This window comes from Atractosteus spatula, chromosome 11 (genome assembly GCF_055471065.1).
Source record: "Atractosteus spatula isolate fAtrSpa1 chromosome 11, fAtrSpa1.hap1, whole genome shotgun sequence".
Lineage (NCBI taxonomy): Eukaryota > Metazoa > Chordata > Actinopteri > Semionotiformes > Lepisosteidae > Atractosteus > Atractosteus spatula.
Window position 1 is genome coordinate 38,932,324 of NC_142716.1, and position 20,939 is coordinate 38,953,262.

At 40.7% G+C, this 20,939-nt stretch overlaps 2 protein-coding genes across 8 annotated transcripts in view; one reads left to right on the top strand and one right to left on the bottom strand.

The window, feature by feature from the left end:
• The window catches only part of recql5 (RecQ helicase-like 5), a 44,687-nt gene extending 36,339 nt beyond the window's left edge, over positions 1-8,348 (bottom strand). For 2 of the 3 annotated variants that reach the window (XM_088927564.1, XM_088927566.1), the window contains exons 1-7: positions 7,719-8,348; positions 6,638-6,759; positions 5,132-5,647; positions 4,182-4,278; positions 2,754-2,865; positions 2,101-2,263; positions 1,583-1,665 (exon numbers count right to left, since the gene is read on the bottom strand). In XM_088927564.1, coding sequence (XP_088783690.1) covers positions 1,583-1,665; positions 2,101-2,263; positions 2,754-2,865; positions 4,182-4,278; positions 5,132-5,647; positions 6,638-6,759; positions 7,719-7,863 — 1,238 coding nt within the window. In that variant the 5' untranslated portion in view covers positions 7,864-8,348. The other variant, XM_088927565.1, reaches the window with a different exon arrangement.
• A 1,140-nt stretch (positions 8,349-9,488) lies between these two features.
• The window catches only part of sap30bp (SAP30 binding protein), a 39,007-nt gene continuing 27,556 nt past the window's right edge, over positions 9,489-20,939 (top strand). For 4 of the 5 annotated variants that reach the window (XR_016093750.1, XR_016093751.1, XR_016093752.1 and 1 more), the window contains exons 1-3: positions 9,495-9,618; positions 11,287-11,402; positions 13,958-14,005. Coding sequence is in view for 2 of the 5 variants with exons in the window: in XM_088927558.1 (XP_088783684.1) it covers positions 9,531-9,618; positions 11,287-11,402; positions 13,958-14,005 (252 nt within the window). In the remaining 3 variants the exon portion in view is untranslated. Of the gene's footprint in view, positions 9,619-11,286; positions 11,403-13,957; positions 14,006-20,939 lie in introns of all 5 variants that reach the window. The other variant, XM_088927557.1, reaches the window with a different exon arrangement.

A 20,939-nucleotide genomic window follows, 5' to 3' on the forward strand; every position in this document is an offset into this window, starting at 1 on the left:
CCCATGTTAGAACTCTTTTGCAGTGCCTACCTCTGTCAAAGCTTTGCGTCTTTGTGTCACTCTAGTACTCTCCTGCTGTGCCTGTGTCAGAGCCCTGTGCTCTTCTCCTGCTGTGCCTGTCTGTCACTTCGTGTGTCACGAGTCCTGAGCTCTGCCGCAGTGCCCATGTGTCATTTCCCAAAGTCAGCTCTGTGCTGTCCTGTGTCCTTGTGTCACTTCCATGTGCTCTCATGCTGTGCCTGTGTAACACTCCTGTGTCAGGGCCCTGTGCTCCGCTGCTATGCCTGCGTCACTCCTCTCCCCGTGCTCTCCTGTGTTCTGCAGTATGTTGGAGGACCATGTTCAGGAGGCCAAGACTCTGCTGGACAGGGTGTGGGAGCGTGTGCAGAGAGAGCCATGGGCAGCTGGAGGCTTGGCTGTCATTGCTGCCTTCATGGTGCTTTTCCTGGCTCTTGTGCTTTTCGCCTTCATATATGGCTGCTGCACCAAGCCACCCAAGAGGAGGAGGAGGAACAGGGATCTCTAACCATCCCACACAGATTATTCAGTACAAGCCTCTGCTATGGACAGAAGCACGTCTCTAAGGCTAAAGACCACTGACGGAGCTGCAAGAAGATGCAATTTCAAGATACCTCAGCAAAACTACATTTTCATTTCAACTACAATTCATTTCAATACAGGTTGCAGCAACTGGTGTCACAAAAGTGGATTTAGACTCCAATGTTTCAAAAATAGTGTTTAAATGTTGAATTAAACTGTTTAAGAATTTGATTTCATATAAATACTACTGCACAAAAGAAATCCTTTTCCAGACTGCCACAGTACGATAGAGCTGCTCATGAAACATAAACACTGCCACAAAGCTAAGGAAGATGAAACCCATCTCCAACAACAAGGCACACACATCACAAAAGTTGATCTACCCTGTTCTGTCACCAGTATTGCTAAACAACGATGGCTATTATTTGAGGAACTAGAAACATATTTCTAATGTTACTGGCAAGTACGGCATCACTCTAAAATCACAGACCTGTTGTAAACACTTCTTATTTGTCTTTCAGTTATTTAATAATAAATCAACATACCCATGAAATCAGGGTACGAGAATGCTTTGCTCCTTACATTCATCTTGTTTTGTTAAAGTATTTGGGAAACCCTCTGCCTTAATTTGATTTACTTATTTGTGGGGTTTACCCATTTTGTGCTTTGCCTGTCATTAATGAACCATATTGATGGTGTATACTATCAAATACAAATAGTTATCAGTTCAGAATGCAAATATACAGTATTAGTTAACCTAAGAATTACTGAGAAGACAATACTGTTCTCCAATTATCCTCTCTCTGTGGTGTTTCAAAACTTAATTTGTACAGTATACACATCATAAAATCATTTCACATTCAGCTTTAGGAAGCCCTTTCAAAAAGAGTTTGTTGTCTGGCACTAGTCCCAGACTAAAAAAAACATAGTCCACGTACTTGGATTTCCAATTAGCAATAAAATCTACAGAAGGGAAATAAGTTTGAGCCAAACATTTCCTTTGTCAAATTCAGGAAGCCCTTACTGAAGTGGCATCACTTACCCTGCCTGCTCACAGAAAGCCACCATGGCCTCAAAGTCCTTGATACTGGCATTATCATGTTCCTTCTTTGAGCCACGCACCTTCTACAGAAACAGGGAGAGAAGGACAATATCCTCAGACACCTACAATGTCTATTGCTCCTACAGGCCCACAGGACATTTTTCCCAGGTTTCGATTTTCATGATCCTCTCCAGCCATGTCATCATTCTATCTTGCACCACTGAATTCATAAACCCCCTTTCAGTTTTCCAATATTTGATTTGAAGGCAGGAGATTAAAAGAGTTAATACAGAGCAGAAATTAAATGAACCCCTGAGACAGTACATTAAGATTATAGTGATAAGACAGCTTGACTGCTGATGCACACCAGCTACTGCCATGCACACACAATAACCTCAATAACCCACCACATCTTGTGACACTGCCACGTTTAAAAAAACAATTCCACAGAGAAGACTAGAATTGCTCTGTTCCATTCAGGTACTCTTTATGAAAGATCAGGACCAGCTCTGAGTTACCTGGGTGCGAGCAATTTCTTTACTGATGAGGAAGGTCATCTTGTCTCGGTCTGAGGGGGAATAATAAATCCGGCAGCTGGAAGGTGCACCATCTCTGCCTGCGCGCCCCGACTCCTGGTAGTAGCCTGCCAGTGACTTGGCAATGTTCCAGTGGGCTACAAATCTAAAAACACACATGGCCTTTTCAAATCATATCAAACATGAAAATGTACATTTTTTTAAGCACTGAAAGGTTGTTACATCTCATCTGTGTTTGACACAATAGTAACACAAAGACTTGGCAACATGAACCATCTCTCTCATTCAGGGGCAGAGACCAAATGATGGGTGTCCAAAACCTCCAGAAGGTCGGTCTGCACTGACACTCACACACTTATGCTGGCCAGAGTGCATATGATGTTGAGCATTCTAACAATTCATCTCTCAGTAGAGGTGTGCTTGATTGTCATTCTCGAGACAGACATGAGACCGATGCATATTTGTACATACTTCAAAACTGCAAGGTTAAAAAAGCTTTACTAAAATATAGTAATACAAAAAGCCACAGGAAAACTGACATGCTAAGTATGAAGTATTTAACTTTTTCAAATGCAAAATCAATGGACATTTAAAGGGCTAATTAATAGGTTGACAAGAAGAATAGTCACACTGACCTGACATTGGCCTTGTCCACACCCATGCCAAAGCTGACGGTAGCCACAATGACTGGCACTTTGCCCTCCATCCACTCGTTTTGCACAGTTGTGCGGTCATCAGGTTTCAGGCCTGAAAATAATAATAATTCAATTCAATTAATTTTTATATAGCTCCTTTCACAACAAGATTGCCCCAAGGCTCTTAACAATGCAAGTAACCATACATTTTGTGAATACAGAAGAGCAGAAGACAACAGAGGAGAAGAACCAAAAACTCCTTAGTAATGAGAAAAAAAAACCTCTAGGGGTCCAAGGTCAACTGGCTGTCCAACCCCTTTGGGCAGGCTAACATTATAAAATTTAAAAAAAAGGAAATAAATTAATGAGAGTATTAATCCATCCATTATGTCTTCTTTATGTCAGTATGTCAGTGTTAGTAATTCCCTACACTTATAGAGCTTTTCTGGACACTCTGCTCAAATCACATTACAGGTAATGGGGACTCAACCTTCAGCCTAAGTGCACTAATACACTCATCACACATCAGCTATCAGTGGGGAAGACAACAGAGTAATGAAGGGAAATTTGGCCAGGACACCTGAGTAATACCCCTACTCATTTTGAAAATTGCCCTGGGATTTTTTAATGACCAAGGAGAGTCAGGACCTCAGTTTTATATCTCACCCGAAGGACAGCGCCTTTTTACAGAATAGTGTCCACTTCACTACAATATAGTGACCTACAAAGACCACAGGGTAAGCCCTCCCTGCTGGCCCGACTGACACCTCTTCCAGCAGCACCGTTAGCTTTTCCAGGAGGTCTCCCATGCAGGTACTGGCCAGGCTCACTCCTGCTTAGCTTCAGTGGGTTGCCAGTTGTGAGTTGCAGGGTGGGCGATATAGCTGCTGGCTGGCTTTTAGGCCTGATGAAAAGATCATCAGTTTTTTACGTTTTACTAAATTACCAGAATCCAACAAAAAAATCATAAGGACTATGGAAAATTAAAGTTGCTTCCATACCATTCCATTCATTTTTTCCAATAAAGTGGAAAATATTGTGCAGAATGGAGGAAAGAGATCTTGGTGGGAATCATGTGAAAACATGTACTGTATGTCTTTAAATAGTTTAGATACAAAACTCTTCTGTACTTCTTTGGGGAGATCCCCTAAATTTGAGCCCCTCGTACTGAGAAAGAGCAAATCATGAAACGATTACAATCAATGTTGAACAAAAGCCTTTTCTGTCGTAGAAATAACAAGTAGTTTGTTCTGTAACAGGCAAGGTCACTGATTTGGTAAATACCAGTAATAACTAAGTGTTACGGATAATCCACAGCTGAAACTATGAGCTTGTGAAAATGCAGATCCCACGCAGCTCTTGTGGACAGCCTCCTCACACATAACTAAGCCCAGGGATTTAGCCAAACAAAGGAACTTTGTACCGCACCTGCATGGTAAGGCTTAGCAGAGATTCCCTGGCAAGTGAGCTTGTAAGCCACTTCCTCACAACTCTCTCTGGTCCGACAATAAATAATTCCACAACCCTGAGGAGAAGAGAGACACACACAGATGGATTGGGAGTTGTGTTAGAGCTCACATCTCCAATTATAGAATGAAAAAGACAAAATCCAAAAAGCATGTCTAGGATGCTGATGAAAAAAGCCATAAAAACTGTTGTTTTCACATGGCAGACCAAATCAAATATCAAAGGCAATACACTGATTAGAATTCCTGGAGCTTTTCTGTGGTTTTAGGTTCCTGTTAACTGGACACTACTCACATCTCAACACTGAACAAAACCATTGCTCCACAAATCTTTCTTAGAGGACAAGCGCCTGCCTCTTAGCACCCGTGACGGAATTACCAACATTTTTTTCCACAATATTTTACAGTTAACACTACATTTATACTGAGCATCACAGGAAACTTATAATTTTGTGCATGTGCTGTATATTTTTAGGAAAATGAAGTCTATGGATTTTTACATGGATTTTGTATATTGATCATATTTGTCACAACATTTTGATTAACTGATAAAACTGATCAATGAGTCTGCATCTGTGTTACTGCCATTCAGAAGAATATGTTAATTTTTGCATATAAAAAGATCATATGATGGAGAGATCCAGGTGTGACAGTCTACGCAAGAGTCCCTAGTAATGTGTGGATAACTGCTCTCCAGACATGATTAATACTGAACATGAGTGGGCTGGCAAGACAGAAAAGGTGGTAAAGACACTGGATTTTAGGATTAAATGGAAGAGAGAGCGAGAGTGGGAGTAAAAATGAGAGAGCACGTCGGAGACAGAGGATGGAGAGGGGCTGAATTAGTGGACGAGAACAACTGAAAGGGATTGAGAAAATTAAGGAGTGATAGAATGATCGAATGATAATTACCCCAGCTGCAGTCTGGCATCCCAGGGCATTAGTACAGAAGACATGCAGGTGGGCAAAGGGGTCAGGGAGCAGGTCCCGGAAGATGACATCGTAGAACAGGTTGCTCCGGAAGACAGAGGTCTTGAAGGTGAGGGGTTGGCGCAGACAAAGGGAGTGTGCAATATCCTCCTGTACCCTCTGGTTCGCTGTGGCTGTGAGGGCCACGCAAGGCACCCCTGGCAAACGGTTGCGTAGTTCACCCAGCTTCAGGAAGCTGGGGCGGAAGTCGTGGCCCCACTGGGAGACACAGTGAGCCTCGTCCACCACCAGGTAGGACAGGAGGCCGCGGGAGAGCAGCGAGGCCAGGCAGGGCTGGAAGGATGGGGATGCTGCCATTTCCGGGGTGATGTACAGGAGCTTGAGGCGAGGGCTGTCACTCTCGAGGTCTGCCAGGACCTTCTTCCGCTCCTGCACTGAGGTTTTGGAGTTCATTGTGCAGCTAGCCACTTTCAGAGCCAGCAGGTGGTCTATCTGATCCTGTAAGAGAAGCAAGATAATAATATAGAAACAAACGTGTAATGGAGAAAGACGATATTGCTGGGTTTCTAAAAAAAAGAATATCTAACACTTGAAATGATGTGGATTTTGAAGTTAGGATCCTGGAAGGGACTGAGAAAGAAACAGCAAGCTCATTCCTCTCAATCAGTGCACCAGGACAAACGCTACACAGTGTTATTATTGTGCACAGCGTGATATTCTTAATTTTGGAAAGAAAATGTGCCTTTACAACGAAAGTAGTAATTGTTCATATCTCTGCCGTGTAGTTCTATCAAACTGGAAGTCAACATCATTACCTACGTCTAGTTAGGGCTAGTTACTATGTAGGACTATCTCTAGTTAATTTGATAGTAGCTGAAAGATCCAAGTATCTCTTCCAGTCACTTCTTAAAAGAAGCCAGGGCAGCTTGATCCAGACCTCCATAACCTTTTGTGTAAAGTGCTTTGTGTACTCGGTTACAAACATCCTTCCCAATAATGTCCACTTGTATCCTATGATTTGTGTTTCATCATTGATTCTGAAGATTTATAATGGATTAATTTTGTCAACACCTTTCAAGATTTTGAATACCTAAACCAGGCCCTCTAGAAATCTTCCACATTTAAGATTAAAACATTTTTAATCTTTCAGCCTGTCAGTACCGAACGTTCCTTTTAGTATATGAATGTATGTATTTGCCCTTCTCTGTACTGATTGAAGTGTAATAATATTTTTTGTAATGTGGTGACTTCAATTGTCCACACTATTCTAAATGAGGTCTTACTGTTAGGTACATTGTACAATGATGTAAAATGTATACTTTTAACTCTATATCCTAACATTTTGTTTGGCTCTTTATTCTTTCCCACAGAATCATTTTAGGATTCAGACAAATACATCAAGGTCAGTTCAGGGATTCCAGTTTGTTCATTTGTATGTTTTTGCTTAGATACAGATGAAGATTCCCAGGGTGTCAGCCATCTAGTTACCTGAATGAGTGCAATAAGAGGGGAGATGACCATGGTGATCCCTTTGGTCAGGACAGCTGGCAGCTGGTAGCAGAGGGACTTCCCAGCACCAGTGGGCATGCAAACAAACACATCCTTCTCTCCTGCAGAGCCAGAGTACAAAGTAAAGGATAAGTCACTACAGCACCCTTGAACCACTAAGAAGACCAAATTAAGTCCAACTGCTTTTTCACAACACTGCCACAAGGCCACTGTCAAGCCACCTCCTTTATAGTACAAGGTAACAGATACTTTCTCTGCATATGACTATATGTAGTCTCCAGTCTGACTACATATAGATCTGCATTTCAAAGTTTTCTACATCACACTTCATCTTCCATCTTAGTAATTATAATAAATGAAAGAAAAATGATTTCCAATTGAACTGCCAGAACAGAAGACTGCTTTTACAGAAGAGCTGTCTTGAATGCAAATAATAACATTGCAGTCAGCACCAATCCTGCTCAAAATGTGGTCTATCCCATCCATGCCTATATAGTTACACAAATAGCACACAGTTATATTTATCAGAATAATTGTCAATTGAAATAATTATTAGTTGGAGAAAATGTGAGCAGACTGGATTTGAAGGACCCTTACATTATTTCAGAAATTTTAATTATATTGCTAGGTATACAGTACTTGTGTTACGTTTTTAAATACACTTATTCACTTCTTGTCATATATGCTGCACTCATTACATTACAGCTAGCATTTAATACATTGAAAGATATTCTGGCCGTTCGTACATCTGCAGAGTCCTGTACAAACTGTACGGATTCTTCACTTCATATTGGCCTATATACAAGATCTTTTCTCTAGATAAACCTGAAAAGTCTCAAAACACTATAGAACGTGTATTTTACCTTCAGTACATCTTAATAAAATTAGTATGAAACATCTACTGACTAATGCTGACATAAAGGCAACAACCTGATTTAAAATTTAATATTTAAGAACCTGAATTAGCTGCTTAAATAATAATAGTCTTGTTTCAATCCCATACAGACCTTTCCAGTACAATTCACCAACTACAGTTTAGCTTTTATAATCACTGGATTACCCTGCAGCACCGCCCTGGTTGCCTTCTCCTGTAGCGATGATCGGAACGAGTCGAACCCAAACACATCCTTCAGAGTCCGGAGGATTTTGCAATTCGGGTTGATAGTGGGAGGGGCCGATGAGCTCTTCTTTTTAGCAGGATCCATTTCAAATTCCTTTGCATGCAATATTTGTTTTGGTTTATTTCTTATTCAATACATAAAGTTCTCCTTTCCCAAGTTAGATCATGTCTTTTCAAATGATAATACTTATCTGCCACAGCGAAATCATCGCCAGATAAAATGTATATTTGTCCCTCCAAAGGATTTTCTTATTTTTGTTAGAGGAACCAGATGACACAAAATACTGAAACTGATAGTACTGTAAGCTACCTTCACCATTTCACGGCCTACATTAGCTAAACACCTGTAGTTTTCGGAAACGAAACGAGAATGGTGGTTATCCCGTTACACTTTAAGCAAGAACTGACGTAACGACGGTATAAAAATGAATGAAAACCATACAAGCTATTTGCAGTGTGTTTTTTGTAAGTAATTATTAATTATAACAACAAACATTTCAAGCTATTGCAGTGTCAACAATTTAGAAAAAGTATAAAAATCTCCATTCATCACACACGCCGCGTCCAACTTTTTGTTTTCCAAACTTCTTAGGCGCTTTTAGATGACATCACGCCACGTAACCTGATGAAAAATCATCTCTCTCCCGCTTAATTTAATGTACGATAAACCATAGACATTTTAAAATATTTCTGATGTGCTTAGCCTACATTTATGTGACCCTTCACCTACTGAATCGTATTTAATCGTATCTAATTTAATACATTGTCTGGTGTTGCACATGCGCGAAGGACAACCTGTGTGACAGAGCAACTTGTGAGCTGTAGACTGTATTTGACAAAGCTTCCTTCTTGTGTCTTGATTTGAATCGATTCCGTGTTGAATGATTTGGGAAACCACGACCTCCTTCGCAACAAAATGATACAGCCTTGCAACTAGGTCAAGCCCTGGATTGCCTTTCCAGAGGCTTGCATTACTAAGTCTTTGTGCATCCACCCACTCACAGTCCTCGTTTTTTATGACACATACGTAAATTAATTTTACCGTAGAGGTAAATTAAGGAATAACCAAGGTGGTGAATGTGATAAATAGTTAATGTTTTGTAGGGACCTTTTCATTAATAATTCCTTACAAAATAAAAAAAATATTGATTATGTTATGTAGAAATTATGTAGTTCTTACAAATTTGGCATATCGCAAGGATTATTTGATAACAACAGCTATAGCAAACGTAATGTCTGCTAATGGTGATATTTTTTACCAGTTATTAATAATAATAATTGTCCTAGCATACATAAATGATTAAGTACAAAAGATCATATTTATTTACAACAAGCACACAGTAAAACAAGGGCCACGCACAAACTGGAAAAGCAACGCAATAGCTCCAGACTAAACGCAATAGGACAGACTGTACAGCATGTATAGTGGACTCCTGATACCAAGCAGAGACTAAGGCAGACTAAGGCTTTTTTTTGTCCGCATGGACTGGGAGCAGCATACAAACAACACTGCCAGCCTCACAGTCAAGGTCTAAATACTATGCCAAGCTAAGTGTATTTTGCTATAGACGAGCACAACCACTAACGTCCAGTCATTTACTGGTTGCTAGGAGCGAAGAAGCTAAGGTTTGCGAGTCCATACTGCAGATAGATGACGTTAACCAATGAGAAAAGTCTTATTTTTTAAGGCCAGCGGGGTGGCGCACAGTGATGACGCCTTTGGGGCGACCGGGAAGAACTGTGGTAAAGGCAATGGCGAGTGGAAAGAAAAGCACATTACTGTCGTCCTTAGCGGCTTACGAATCGGAACAGGAGTCAGATACAGAGAATGAGGAACCTGGTAAGGATCGAACTTCAGTGTGTCGGTGTTTTGGATCTGTTTGTGCGCTGCACTTTGAGGTTAACGTTTGTGATGTAGACGTAGCTGTGGCAATCGATTCACTTCGGTAGACAACACTGCAGCATGCTTCTTTTGTTTTTTCATTTATTCACTGTATGTATACCCCAAATAGGTTCTTAAACAGTGTAGAAAGCTGTACGAATTATTAAGAATTTAAATTTATTTGGAATTTCTGTTTTCAAGGAGTTAATTTTTTAGGATTCCAGAATTTATCTGGCCGACATACGGTAGTTTTCTTAAGGCCAAAACAGAAAAAAAACGTGATAATGAGATAATATATCTTAATATAACTTAAAAACGTCAAGACCTGAAAGCTGTTACAACATTTATATATTAGGCCTATGATCAGTGCAGTTTTTGCAACAGTGGAGAGTATGTTTATAAATAGCCTTCTACCAATTGTACGCAACCTCCTGAAAAAGTTATTATTCGTTTTGACATGAAGAAATTGTTTCAGAGACGTTACACCGGTGAGGTGTAGAATGTTCCAGCCTGCTGTTCTGGAATTTGAAAGTACCAAAAATAGCTTCTCTGTTCGAAAACCAACGTTGATTATGTCAGCGTAACTTACTTCCCAGATATGTTTCTACGACGCATCCCGTGTATAATTTTAGCATATACAGCACCTGTTCTGTTCCACACTGGAAAAAGATAGGTATGTTTAATAATAAAAACAGGAAATTTATATTAATAGCCAATGCATTTTCAAATGTAGTTCCGATTGCAAGTCAAGCTTCCTGGTTTCATGACACAAAGATAAAACCATTTTAGATTTAACAGTCCGCAGCGAATCCTGTCTGTTGTATGTCCTAGTTTGTTTGTGGTTGTCAGCAGTTATCTCAGGTTTTAGGCTAAAGCATACCTGGGAGAAACACAAATCTGACAGGACAGTTAGCATGCGAAGGAGGAGAAGCACATCTCCTGATAATCTTTCCACAAGCCTGCAGGTGCCCTGGAAGTAAGGAGAACAGGGGTCACTGCTGAAGAGATAGAGAGGCTTTACTAATCCCAGCCCCTCTTGTCACTTGGGAATCCTTATATTTCCTTACCCACTGTTATTAACTTGACATGGGTCTGAACCTGTGGCATCTGAGCTGTAGACTTCAGCCTGTGCTTGGAGCGGTCACCTTTTCCTGGTTTACCCATCTGGAGTGACTGTTCAAATTCTTTTCAGCCAGTTAATTACCACTTTTAAGATTTTAGAATTGCTTCCTAAATTATTCTGTATTTTAAACACAGCAGCTCTCTCAATTGTGATGTTTAATCCATTGTGTTTTACCTTATCCAAGATCTTAACTAACTGTACTTCAGGAGTTATTGCCTTAATGCTTTAGAATTGTAATTAAGCTTTAGATCTGCAGTTGGTGGTCCCTAGATGTCCTTCCAGTTAATTATGTCAGCGTTACTTACTTCCCAGAAATGTTTCTACAACACATCCCACCGTGTAATTTTAACCTTTACAGCACCTGTTCAGTTCCACACCAGAACACACCATTATTGAAAAAGATAGGTTAAATAAAAAACAAATCAGCCGTCTTCCTTTATGGTGAGAGAAAGACCTCTGTAGCTGGCAGTTCCAGAGCCTGAGTGCTTGTCTGTGTTTTCCAGACAGTCGCAAAGGACTCGTCTCAGCAGGATATGGAAAAAACAATGCCAGTTATATGGATGAAGAGGATCGGAGGGACTCTGGTGACGAGGACAGTGGAGACAGCTCCAGAAATTCGGTGAGTTAGCGGGAAGCACTGAAAATGCATGAAACCTTCAAACATCTGAGCAAAGAAAAAAAAATAATTTTCCTGAGGAAATAATTTAAAAAGATTAAAAACTAGCATGGGCGGAATGATTATGCTGTGCTATTGGATTGCTGTTGCATGACACAGGCTGAAGAAGTTGTGAATGTTTGCCATGAAATTAGCCTCAGTTACATGGTAACAACTATGTGATGGTAAATGATAGAAATTTGAGATAAGGAGAGCCGTCCCATTGGTAGTGAGGGATAATTACAAGCTTGGGTAATGTCATTAAAAACGGCTGAGAGTTTGAGGGAAATTGTGATTCAATGATCATTTGAACATTGAAAAGATAAACAAATGCAGCTTTTATAACCATCTCCTCCGAAAAGGAAAGAGGTAATATCTCTTGGATGCGTATATATCCTATATTCCAACCTTCTTTTACACTGTATTGATTTCCAAAACATGGGGATAGGTGGTGCATACCATCAGCAACCATAGACACTGGTTTCTCCTTTTAACAAGGGGTTTTCAAAGTATTCTATTTTTGCATTCCAAGAACCTTGTCTAAATGATAAAATATCCAGGGGTAATAATACTTTGTTCTGAATGTAGATGTATTGTTCACTTTCCTCTTAACCTTAAGAGAGTAAAAGATCAGTAGGAAGAATAAGAGTTTATTTTATAGAACTATCAGTTTATAGAAGAATCCTTTGGATCCTTCAAATTATAGAAAATGTTAGTTGAGGAATTCATGGCTTTTAGGTCTGTTCCGTTAAATCTTCATTATTATGCAATATATGATAGCAAAATAAGTTACTGGGGCAGATAGTTGAAGGTGGCTGTTCTCAGCCTGGGAGGGGGGCACTGTGAAAGTCTGGAGGAGAATGGGTTGGCAAGTAGTTGGGACAGAGATGTGGCAGCGCTTGAAACGTGACCTTGTCCAGCTCCTTTACAAGCAAAGCAGGTACCTCATAAAGAATGTGTGGTGGTTGCTAGGCGACCAAGTGAATCCTGTCTAGCCGTTCGCGTGAGAGATACGCTCTGTCCTTCGACTTGGGGCACAATCGGTGCAAGATGTGAACAAGTAGCCACATGCGCCTTTTTCATCTTATTTCAGGGCTACAGCTAAAATATTGGGCAGGGTGAAAGCAAAAACGCATTGCAGAAATGGGGCAGGAGTTGAAAAGGGCTCCGTCTCTGGTTTCAGGTAATTGAATCATAGGTGAGGGTGCTGTGGCCATGTCATCCTTCCTGTCACATCCTGCTGTGCTAAATAAACATTGATGACTGCCTCCACCAAGCTGAGTTGTCGTACCCTTGAGCGGGGCTTATGCTGGAATAGTCTGGTCATTGTAAACAACAATCTGTTCTTCATTGACATGGGTAAGGAAAGGATTACATTAAAATTAGAGGAAGCTGTGGTCAGAGTGCAAGGGCGAGCTGTTGAAAGACTGCTGAGAGTTGAGCAGGTACTTCTTCACTCTGGGGAAAGAGGGAATATGCTCGTTACTGCTACGTGATGTAAGGCAGAGAAATAGAACATGACATGAGGACCATCCCCATCACGCAGGGAGTCTCACAAGCAGCACACAGATCACATATGCTGAAATTGCAGCTGCTTAACATTTTGAAATGGCTGGTGGAACAGGTTTCCTCTTGCAGTCCCAAGACATTCTGGTTGGTTGATTGACTTCTGGGGAAATTAATCCTTGTGTGTGAATATGTTTGTGTCTGTCTATGAGTGCTTGCCTTATGCATTTAAAAGTGAAAGAAAGACTGAACATGAGCACTCAAAATCTTAGTTCTGAGTGTTTCCTCCTGCTCTCAGCTGTTGTTGATCATTCTCTATGCATCTTAGAACTAAGTCTTTTTCCAGCTTCTTAAGTCACCTGGTTTTAATGTTATGTAAAGTTTGAAGTATTCCACCAGTACTGATGCTCTAGACTCTGCATTTCAAACAAGCAGAAGAACAGCTGATTGTTCACTGCAGTGTTCAGGCTTGTCACTGACTGGGATATTGGATCCTAGGAGACAGCACTGGACACAAGTGTGTCAGTTAAGCACCAGCCTGAATGACATATTCTGTTCTGCTCTGTGCTGAACATTACAAACCATTCTGTGTGAGATTACATCACCTGAGACTTTTAATTAGAAAACTAATCCCCCATCCCCCTAACAACTCATTAAGAAAAGTTTTTAGTTGTGTTTTATTCTTCTCCTGTTCGTCCTCCAACTCTTTCATATATGATTAACTTAACTAGTGCAAAACCAAGACAGAATTTTAAAAAAAGATTCATATTATAAGCGCAAAAATGAACATGATGGGAGTACAGTGCTAAACACAGCAAAATCCCGCTCCCAGTGCCGAATTCCATGATTACAGCATGAAGGAAATTGGCAGCCCTGCATTTGTTTTGCCTTTGAAGAATTCAACTGAAGAACATGTTTCTGCCTCCAGCGCTGCTGGCATGATGCGCCCTCCCCTCCCACCCTGATGCCAGCACCCTCCCCTCCTTTAACCCTTTGCATTCTTGTCTTTATAGGAAGAGGACGATTCAGACCTCGATGGCCTTGACGCAGATGATGCAAAGGTATTTCAGCCCCCACCCCCTTGGAGTTTGCTGGGGTGGGGGAACTGTAGGAAGCTTATGGTCAGCTATAAAGAAAGAAAATATCGAATGTTGTCATTTACACAACAGGCTTCTTATTTGTTTTAGTATGCTATAACCATGGATAAGTCTATTCATTGTCCATTAGTCATTACACTATAAAGTTGTGGCATTGCACTGGTCTTCTGCTAATGTGGACTTTAATCCATTCATCCATTTTATAAGAGCTGATTGAGTGCAGAAACCAGTTAACCTAACAGTATGTCTTTGGACTGTGACAGGAAACCTACATGAACATACATAATCCATGCAGATAGCACCCCAGTAGCCAAACAAGTCTTTTCTTGAACAAAAAATCCATCTCCATTACATCGGTAGTGTTCCTTAATTATAGTACAGAAAAGGATACTGTTAATGCTTTATCTTTCTAGAAATACTGCCTTCTGAATGTTGTACACAATCTGACCGATAGGCGTTGCAGCAGCCAGTCTTGTGTTGCAAAGAGTTTAGAGTCAACAGGTGTGTCATTTGCAGTATGTGAAAGGAACAAGAACTAAGAACTTCTAATAGTTTTGATGACTTCAGATTATGGGCACAAATTAAATCACTTTGGCAGGCTGCTGTTGAGTATTGGTTTTATTAATGAGTAAACATTTCTGACCAAAAGAGATTGATCAGTCATCTCTGTTCCTATTGAGTCACAATTGCTTGATTTGATATCTGATTGTGTATCCTTGTGTCAGATCTCCACTGTGTTAACCCTGGCTGTAAACCTATTGTCCCAGCAGATGCACATCTTTGCAATAGACTGCTAGGGACGTGGTAATCTTTTTGCAATCGCCGTGATATGCCTATCCTTTGAACCAGCTGTCAAAACACATTTTAACTCTGAAGCAACACTTGACAACCCTCTATGCTGATATACAAGCTAATTAGTTATGCAAATTAAGCTGCAAGTGTTGAATATAAAATCAGTTACATGTTTAGCCTGTCAGCTAGGATAACCTTGAGCCTGTGTGGGTGGACAGTCATTATAATGATTTTTGTTAATTTGATTTAATGTTTTTATCTTTATAGCTGTTATAAATATATTTGCCAACATCCTCGTAGGTGAATCAAAGTAATACAAACAATTAACAGCAAATGAATTAAGTTATTTATTGCATGCAACTTAAAGTATTGGAGAGAGTTACAAATAGAAACTGGTGGTACATACTGTGTATATACAGAAGAAAATTTATTCTAAGGAATATACTAAGGGAAATATTTACATACTGTTAACTTGCAGTACATATAGTAGTACACCAGTTTGCTCTAGTAACAACCTAAAAGCGTCATGACCGATTATGGCTGGAATGAAGTCGGCCGTGTTTGTGGCAACCTGGCCGTTCCCTTGGGGAGCAGCAGGTTAAAGAAGCTGGTGGTGGTGAAGTGGATAATTGGACAGAGGAAGGAGGTGGTCATGTTTTTTTTTTTTAAAAAAGCTGGAATCCAGTTAATTTTGACCTAACACCATCCATTGGTTATTTTAATTTGTGACTTGGTTCACCTCTGTAACCTGGTAGCAATACATCAGCCCCCTGTTTCACTCTGCAAGCTGTTTTCAGTTCCCCCAAAGAGCAGTTCGCAAGACTCCCCAAACTTTGGGACTTAACATTTCCTTTTGTTGGATGCAGGTGGTTTTCATTGTTGACAACCTGCCGACATTCTGCACCTTTGCTTGTAACTTATCAATAGCACTACTTTCTCACATCAGCAAAATGGAAGACTCTCCTGCTTGCTTGTGAAGCTTAGAAAACTGCCAGCTGTCTTCTTTGAACCCACACAAGTACAGATATCTCGTCCTGCAACTCACCACTGGCAGCCCACTGAAGCTCACCAGGGGTGAGCATGGCCAGTTCCTGGATGGGAGACCTCCTGGGAAAAACTAAGGTTGCTGCTGGAAGGGGTGTTAGTGGGACCAGTAGGGGGTACTCATCCTGTGGCCTATGTGGGTCCTAATGCCCCAGTATAGTGATGGGGACACTATACTGTGAAAGGCGACATAGAACCAAGGTCCTGCAACACCATGGTCATTAAAAAGGTTTCTCAGATTGAGTAGGGGTATTAACCTTGGCATCCTGGACAAATTTTCCCCTGGCCTTTACCAATCATGCCTAATCCCCATCTATGAACTGGCTTCATCATTCTGTTCTCCTCCCCACTGATAATTGGTGTGTGGTGAGCGTAATGGCGCACTATGGCTGCTGTTTCATCATCCAGATGGGGACTACACATTGATGGTGGACTGGAGCCCCCATTACCTATAATGCACTTTGAATGGAGTGTCCAGAAAATATTATTATTATTATTATTATTATTATAACAAGTGAAGTTGCGTGGATTAATTGGTCACTTAAATGCAGCATCGTCACCTGTTCAAGAGCTAAAAACAATTATAAAGGTCTGGTAATTCAATTATTAGTTTAATTAAGAGTAGGAATGAGTAAATGGAGAAATCCGCACTGGAAGAGTCTTTGAAGATCAGGGTCAAGAATCACTGTTCTACCATCATTGCACAGTTCCTGATGCCTGGGCACAGCCTGTGTTCTGAGCAGAGACCTTTACCACTTGAGGCGCTTGAGAGCCCCGCCCGGCTTCTGTTGAAACATGCAGATCTTTTCTATTTTATCAGGGGATTAGGCACGAGCAGACACACAAAAAACAAATCGGTCGCCTAGAGAATCAGGTTTCCTGAGTGGGAGATTTCATTGCTCCCTCCCTGTGCAGGAAATGTATCAGGAAGTTGAGTGCCTAAAACAACAGGGAGGTGGCAGAGCGGGGCTGGGTGGGGGGCTAGAGGCAGTCCAATTGATACGCAAGGTCTTCTGTTGGCTTGAGTCCTATCTGGAGCCTGTTTTCTCAGACTGGGGATCTGCCTGTTAGCAGTTGGTGTCCTTGCCACCAAAATACAGAGGCTCTTCAGAACTGTAAAACATTCCCTAGGGTCAGTTTATAGATGAGATCAGTGTCTTCCTGATTTTTCTCTGTCACACTCATGATTGAATTAACCATTAGGTACTCCTCTCTCATTAATATTATACCTGTGTGAAGGTAGTGTTTAAAAGCTTATAGGTTTCACATCATAAAAGGCTCCTTCACAGGTATTGATCATTCAAACGCACCATTAAAAAAAAATGGTAAAAAAAGGTACTGTTCCTAATAAACTCCTACTGTCTTAACTAGTAAATACCAGCTTTTAAGTGGTTTGTAGTCCAATGGGATTGCCAAAGGTGGTCTTGCACGAGTTCAGACTGTCCATTAGTTTGTTCACGTTGCAAGTGTCCAGGAATCTATGAACGTCAGCTGAGAGTCCCCTGCTCAGGGCCTTTCCCAGCATTATTGCATGTCCTGTGTGCTCATGGTGTGTAAGGATGTTCTGAAGATGCATCTGTAATGGGTCCAGTTATACCGTGGTATGCTAAGGCCTTTGCCCCGTGGCTACGCACAGCAAAGAAAGGCACTTCTCTTTGGAATGTGCTTTGAAGAAATCAGCAGCCTGAGGCTGACCACATCTGTGCCTCTTCACCTTGCAGTGCACAAGGAGGTCAGGCTAAGTTAAAGTTGAGAAGCAACATGAGTTTCTACACAGCCAGACCTGCAGGCACATCTTTAGCCCAGGCAGGTGACATTACAGGGCAGCCTTTCATATTACAAGGTACAGTACTGAGGGGCGGAGCGGTGGCTCTGTGGCTGGAAGGTTTCTGGTTCGAATCCCGCAGCCGGCAGAGGAATCCTACTCCGTTGGGCCCCTGGGCAAGGCCCTTAACCCCAACTGCTCCAGGGGCGCTATACAATGGCTGACCCTGCGCTCAGACCCCAAGCTTCTCTCCCTGTCTGTGTGTCTGTGTCTCATGGAGCGCAAGCTGGGGTATGCGAAAAGATGAATTCCTAATGCAAGAAATTATATAGGGCTAATAAAGTGATGTTATGATGATGGGCCTGTCAGTTGGGATAAGACAAGGGACACAAGGGGGAGACAATGTGCAGTTTGTAACACACTGGCAAAACTGCTCAAATTGTAGCAGTGCAAGTATTCTCACTTTCTGGGCACAAACACGCAACAAACCAAATTCTACATCTGACATCGCAGTCAAATGCAATGATTTTGAGCTGATAAAGTGAAATTCAAATTTGAGGTTCTTAGCTACTGAAGATTGAAATATGCGTATTATTCAGGTTTGTTACTTCAAGGATGTCCTTATAATTTGTCACATCTTTGTAACAGGTTAAACTGTCGATCTCAGTATAATGTTATTTTCTAAAGAAATTGGGCTTGACGAAATAAACTGTCTGCAAGCAAGATTGATTTTAATTACCTTTTTTTTATTAAGTCAGCCTTGGGGAAAACATGCACAATGTGACAAGGTCAGTGCTACAACTAATTCATCAAGCTCCATCGCCTGATTCTCATTTTAAAAGTCTATTTGTATTTGCTAAGGTTACCAAGGTTATATGGGTTTATAGTCATTTGATTAATTTAAATGGAAAAAATTAGAAAAAGCAATTCTCCTAATTCTTTACATTCTGGGAACAGAATCACAGTATATTTATATAGCCCTGTAGTACGTAGATCAGTTTGCGGTTGAGAATATATTGAATCGATTTTCATTCTGCTTACTTCGGCATTATCTGCCTGTTAAAACCTATAAAGGAATAAGTAATAGGTTTATTCCATGCTGAAAAAAGAAGTAAGAGAACACAACGTTTCGGCTGTGGAGCCTTCTTCAGGTGTGAGCAGCTTCTTTTTACTAGGCAGGGCGGAATACAATGGTGATCGCTGCTATTTTACAGCACCATACAGTACACCATACCACACCATAAGAAGGCTCCACGGCCGAAACGTTGTTTTCTTTCTTCTTTTTTTCAGCATGGAATAAACCTATTACTTGTTCCTTTGCAGCCTTCACATGCCAACGCAGCTATCCACCTGTTAAAACCTATTGCCATCTAAGCAAAGTGAAATTAGCTGAGCTAACCACTAGAGGGAGACAGCATTCAGGGCAGCTTGACCTGTTGGTTAAGTGAAAAGGAAAGTTTTTTTTCTTAGTTAAGTCCTGAGAAACTTCTCACATCCGATATTCTTGATCAATTGTTTATTTTGACATATTAACTGATGTAAATTGTATAGCACAGATTTTCAGAAGACTTTCATATGGTTGAGTGGAACACTGCGCTTCAAGAGCTCTTGCACAAACTTGACTGAGAAATGCAGGACTGTTAGGTGCCCACATCATATCTCCAAGTACTGCCTGGCATTCTGGGCTCTCTGCTCTGCCCTGCCCTAGACTCCTGGCTGCAGTCCATTCAGTCCTGCCAGTACCACATTCTCATCTGCTGGCTTTTCCTGTGATAGGTTTCCTTGTGCAGAGCTGGAGCGGCAAATAAATCCTTTTCCCAGCCCTGCTGTCGTCTTAATGCCTCCACGCCGACATTAACCCTCTCCTGCACCCTGAGAGGCACATGGGGGCAGCAAAAAGATGCAGTTCAGTTCAGTAAGTGGGCAAGTGTTTCGTTTTCCTTGCATTTAAGCAGCCTAGCTATTCCAATCATGCGAAGACCTGCACTTCATTGCTGTATATCTGAAAAACAAAGCATGGATGTTGAAACATTTACCGTCCTGTTTTAAAAGACAAAATCAAGATTCCAGTACTTCCCCGTCGTGCTGATCTGTTGCGCCTGTTCTTCAGTTTTCAATGTGAATTTCCTCCGTCAGTGACATTTGAACCTTCTCCCAGGAGGCCCCATGTGTGTAACACTTAAAGCTTTTATGGTGAACTTTGCTGTATTTTAATCACAAAATGAACAGCTTGCAGTCTTTACACAACACGTTTTTAAGAAAATATATGCTGTTCAAAGTAATGACCTCAACCTTTCTGTATTAGTCCCCCACAACGCTGTCATTGCACCCAAATATGTATTGCTGTTTTTATCATGGTTCTATTTAGAGTATGGTATGTAACTGTGTTCCTTGTGATTCAGTCTCCCTGGATGTTTTATAGGAAATTATTTAATTTCTGCCAACCTCAGTGGTAAAGTAACAGCCAGCAGAAGATGCTTTAGTGTCAGCACTTTGCACAGTGCAGTAATCCCACAGTAGCAGATCTCTTAAATCTAAATCTTAATGCCAGCAGCACTGTACCAGTGAACCTAAGGCTAATTCTGCAGTTCTTTATGATGCAGGACATTGCTTGTTAGAATTGTGGCACTGGATAAATGGTTCTTTAAGAATGATTGGTGTTTTTGTAGCAATTTTTTCAGAGTTTTTGGGAGGTTTCTGAAAAACTGCTTCTTTCATGACGTTCTGGCAATGGGACCGCAGCCAATAGAAAATGTTGCATTTGTGCTTTTGGATATAGATTTTCTTGAGCAGTTTTTGGCAAAAAAATGTTATGCATACTTCCATCTTAAAAAAAAAAAAAGCTTTGTATTTGGCCAAACAACCAAGGGTTTTAAGAACTCATAGAACATGCATCAGTATCCATACATTGTTAATCTTCATTTACATGTATGTTACTAGTTATTTGTAAGGCTTTTATAAAAGTTTTTTAAAAGTCAGTGATGTTTTAATTCAACCTATCAACTCTTCATAGAGTGCAGTTTGTCCATTGTATAACACCTTATAGATAAAAACTATGAGACTGTGAGACTATTGATAACATGGGTAATTGTTCAATTTTCATTTGAGGTCAAAATATCACCTTTTTGAATTATCACTTTTAAAATTAGAAATAAATTTCCCTTCCCTTGATTGCTTTGGGTCGAAACAAGTGTTTTTACTGGGTAGAGGACAACAGCAAACTGGATTTTTAAAAATTAATAACAAGCCAATTAATAAACGCTTGTTTAAAACCTACAGCGTTTCTAGTTTGATGTA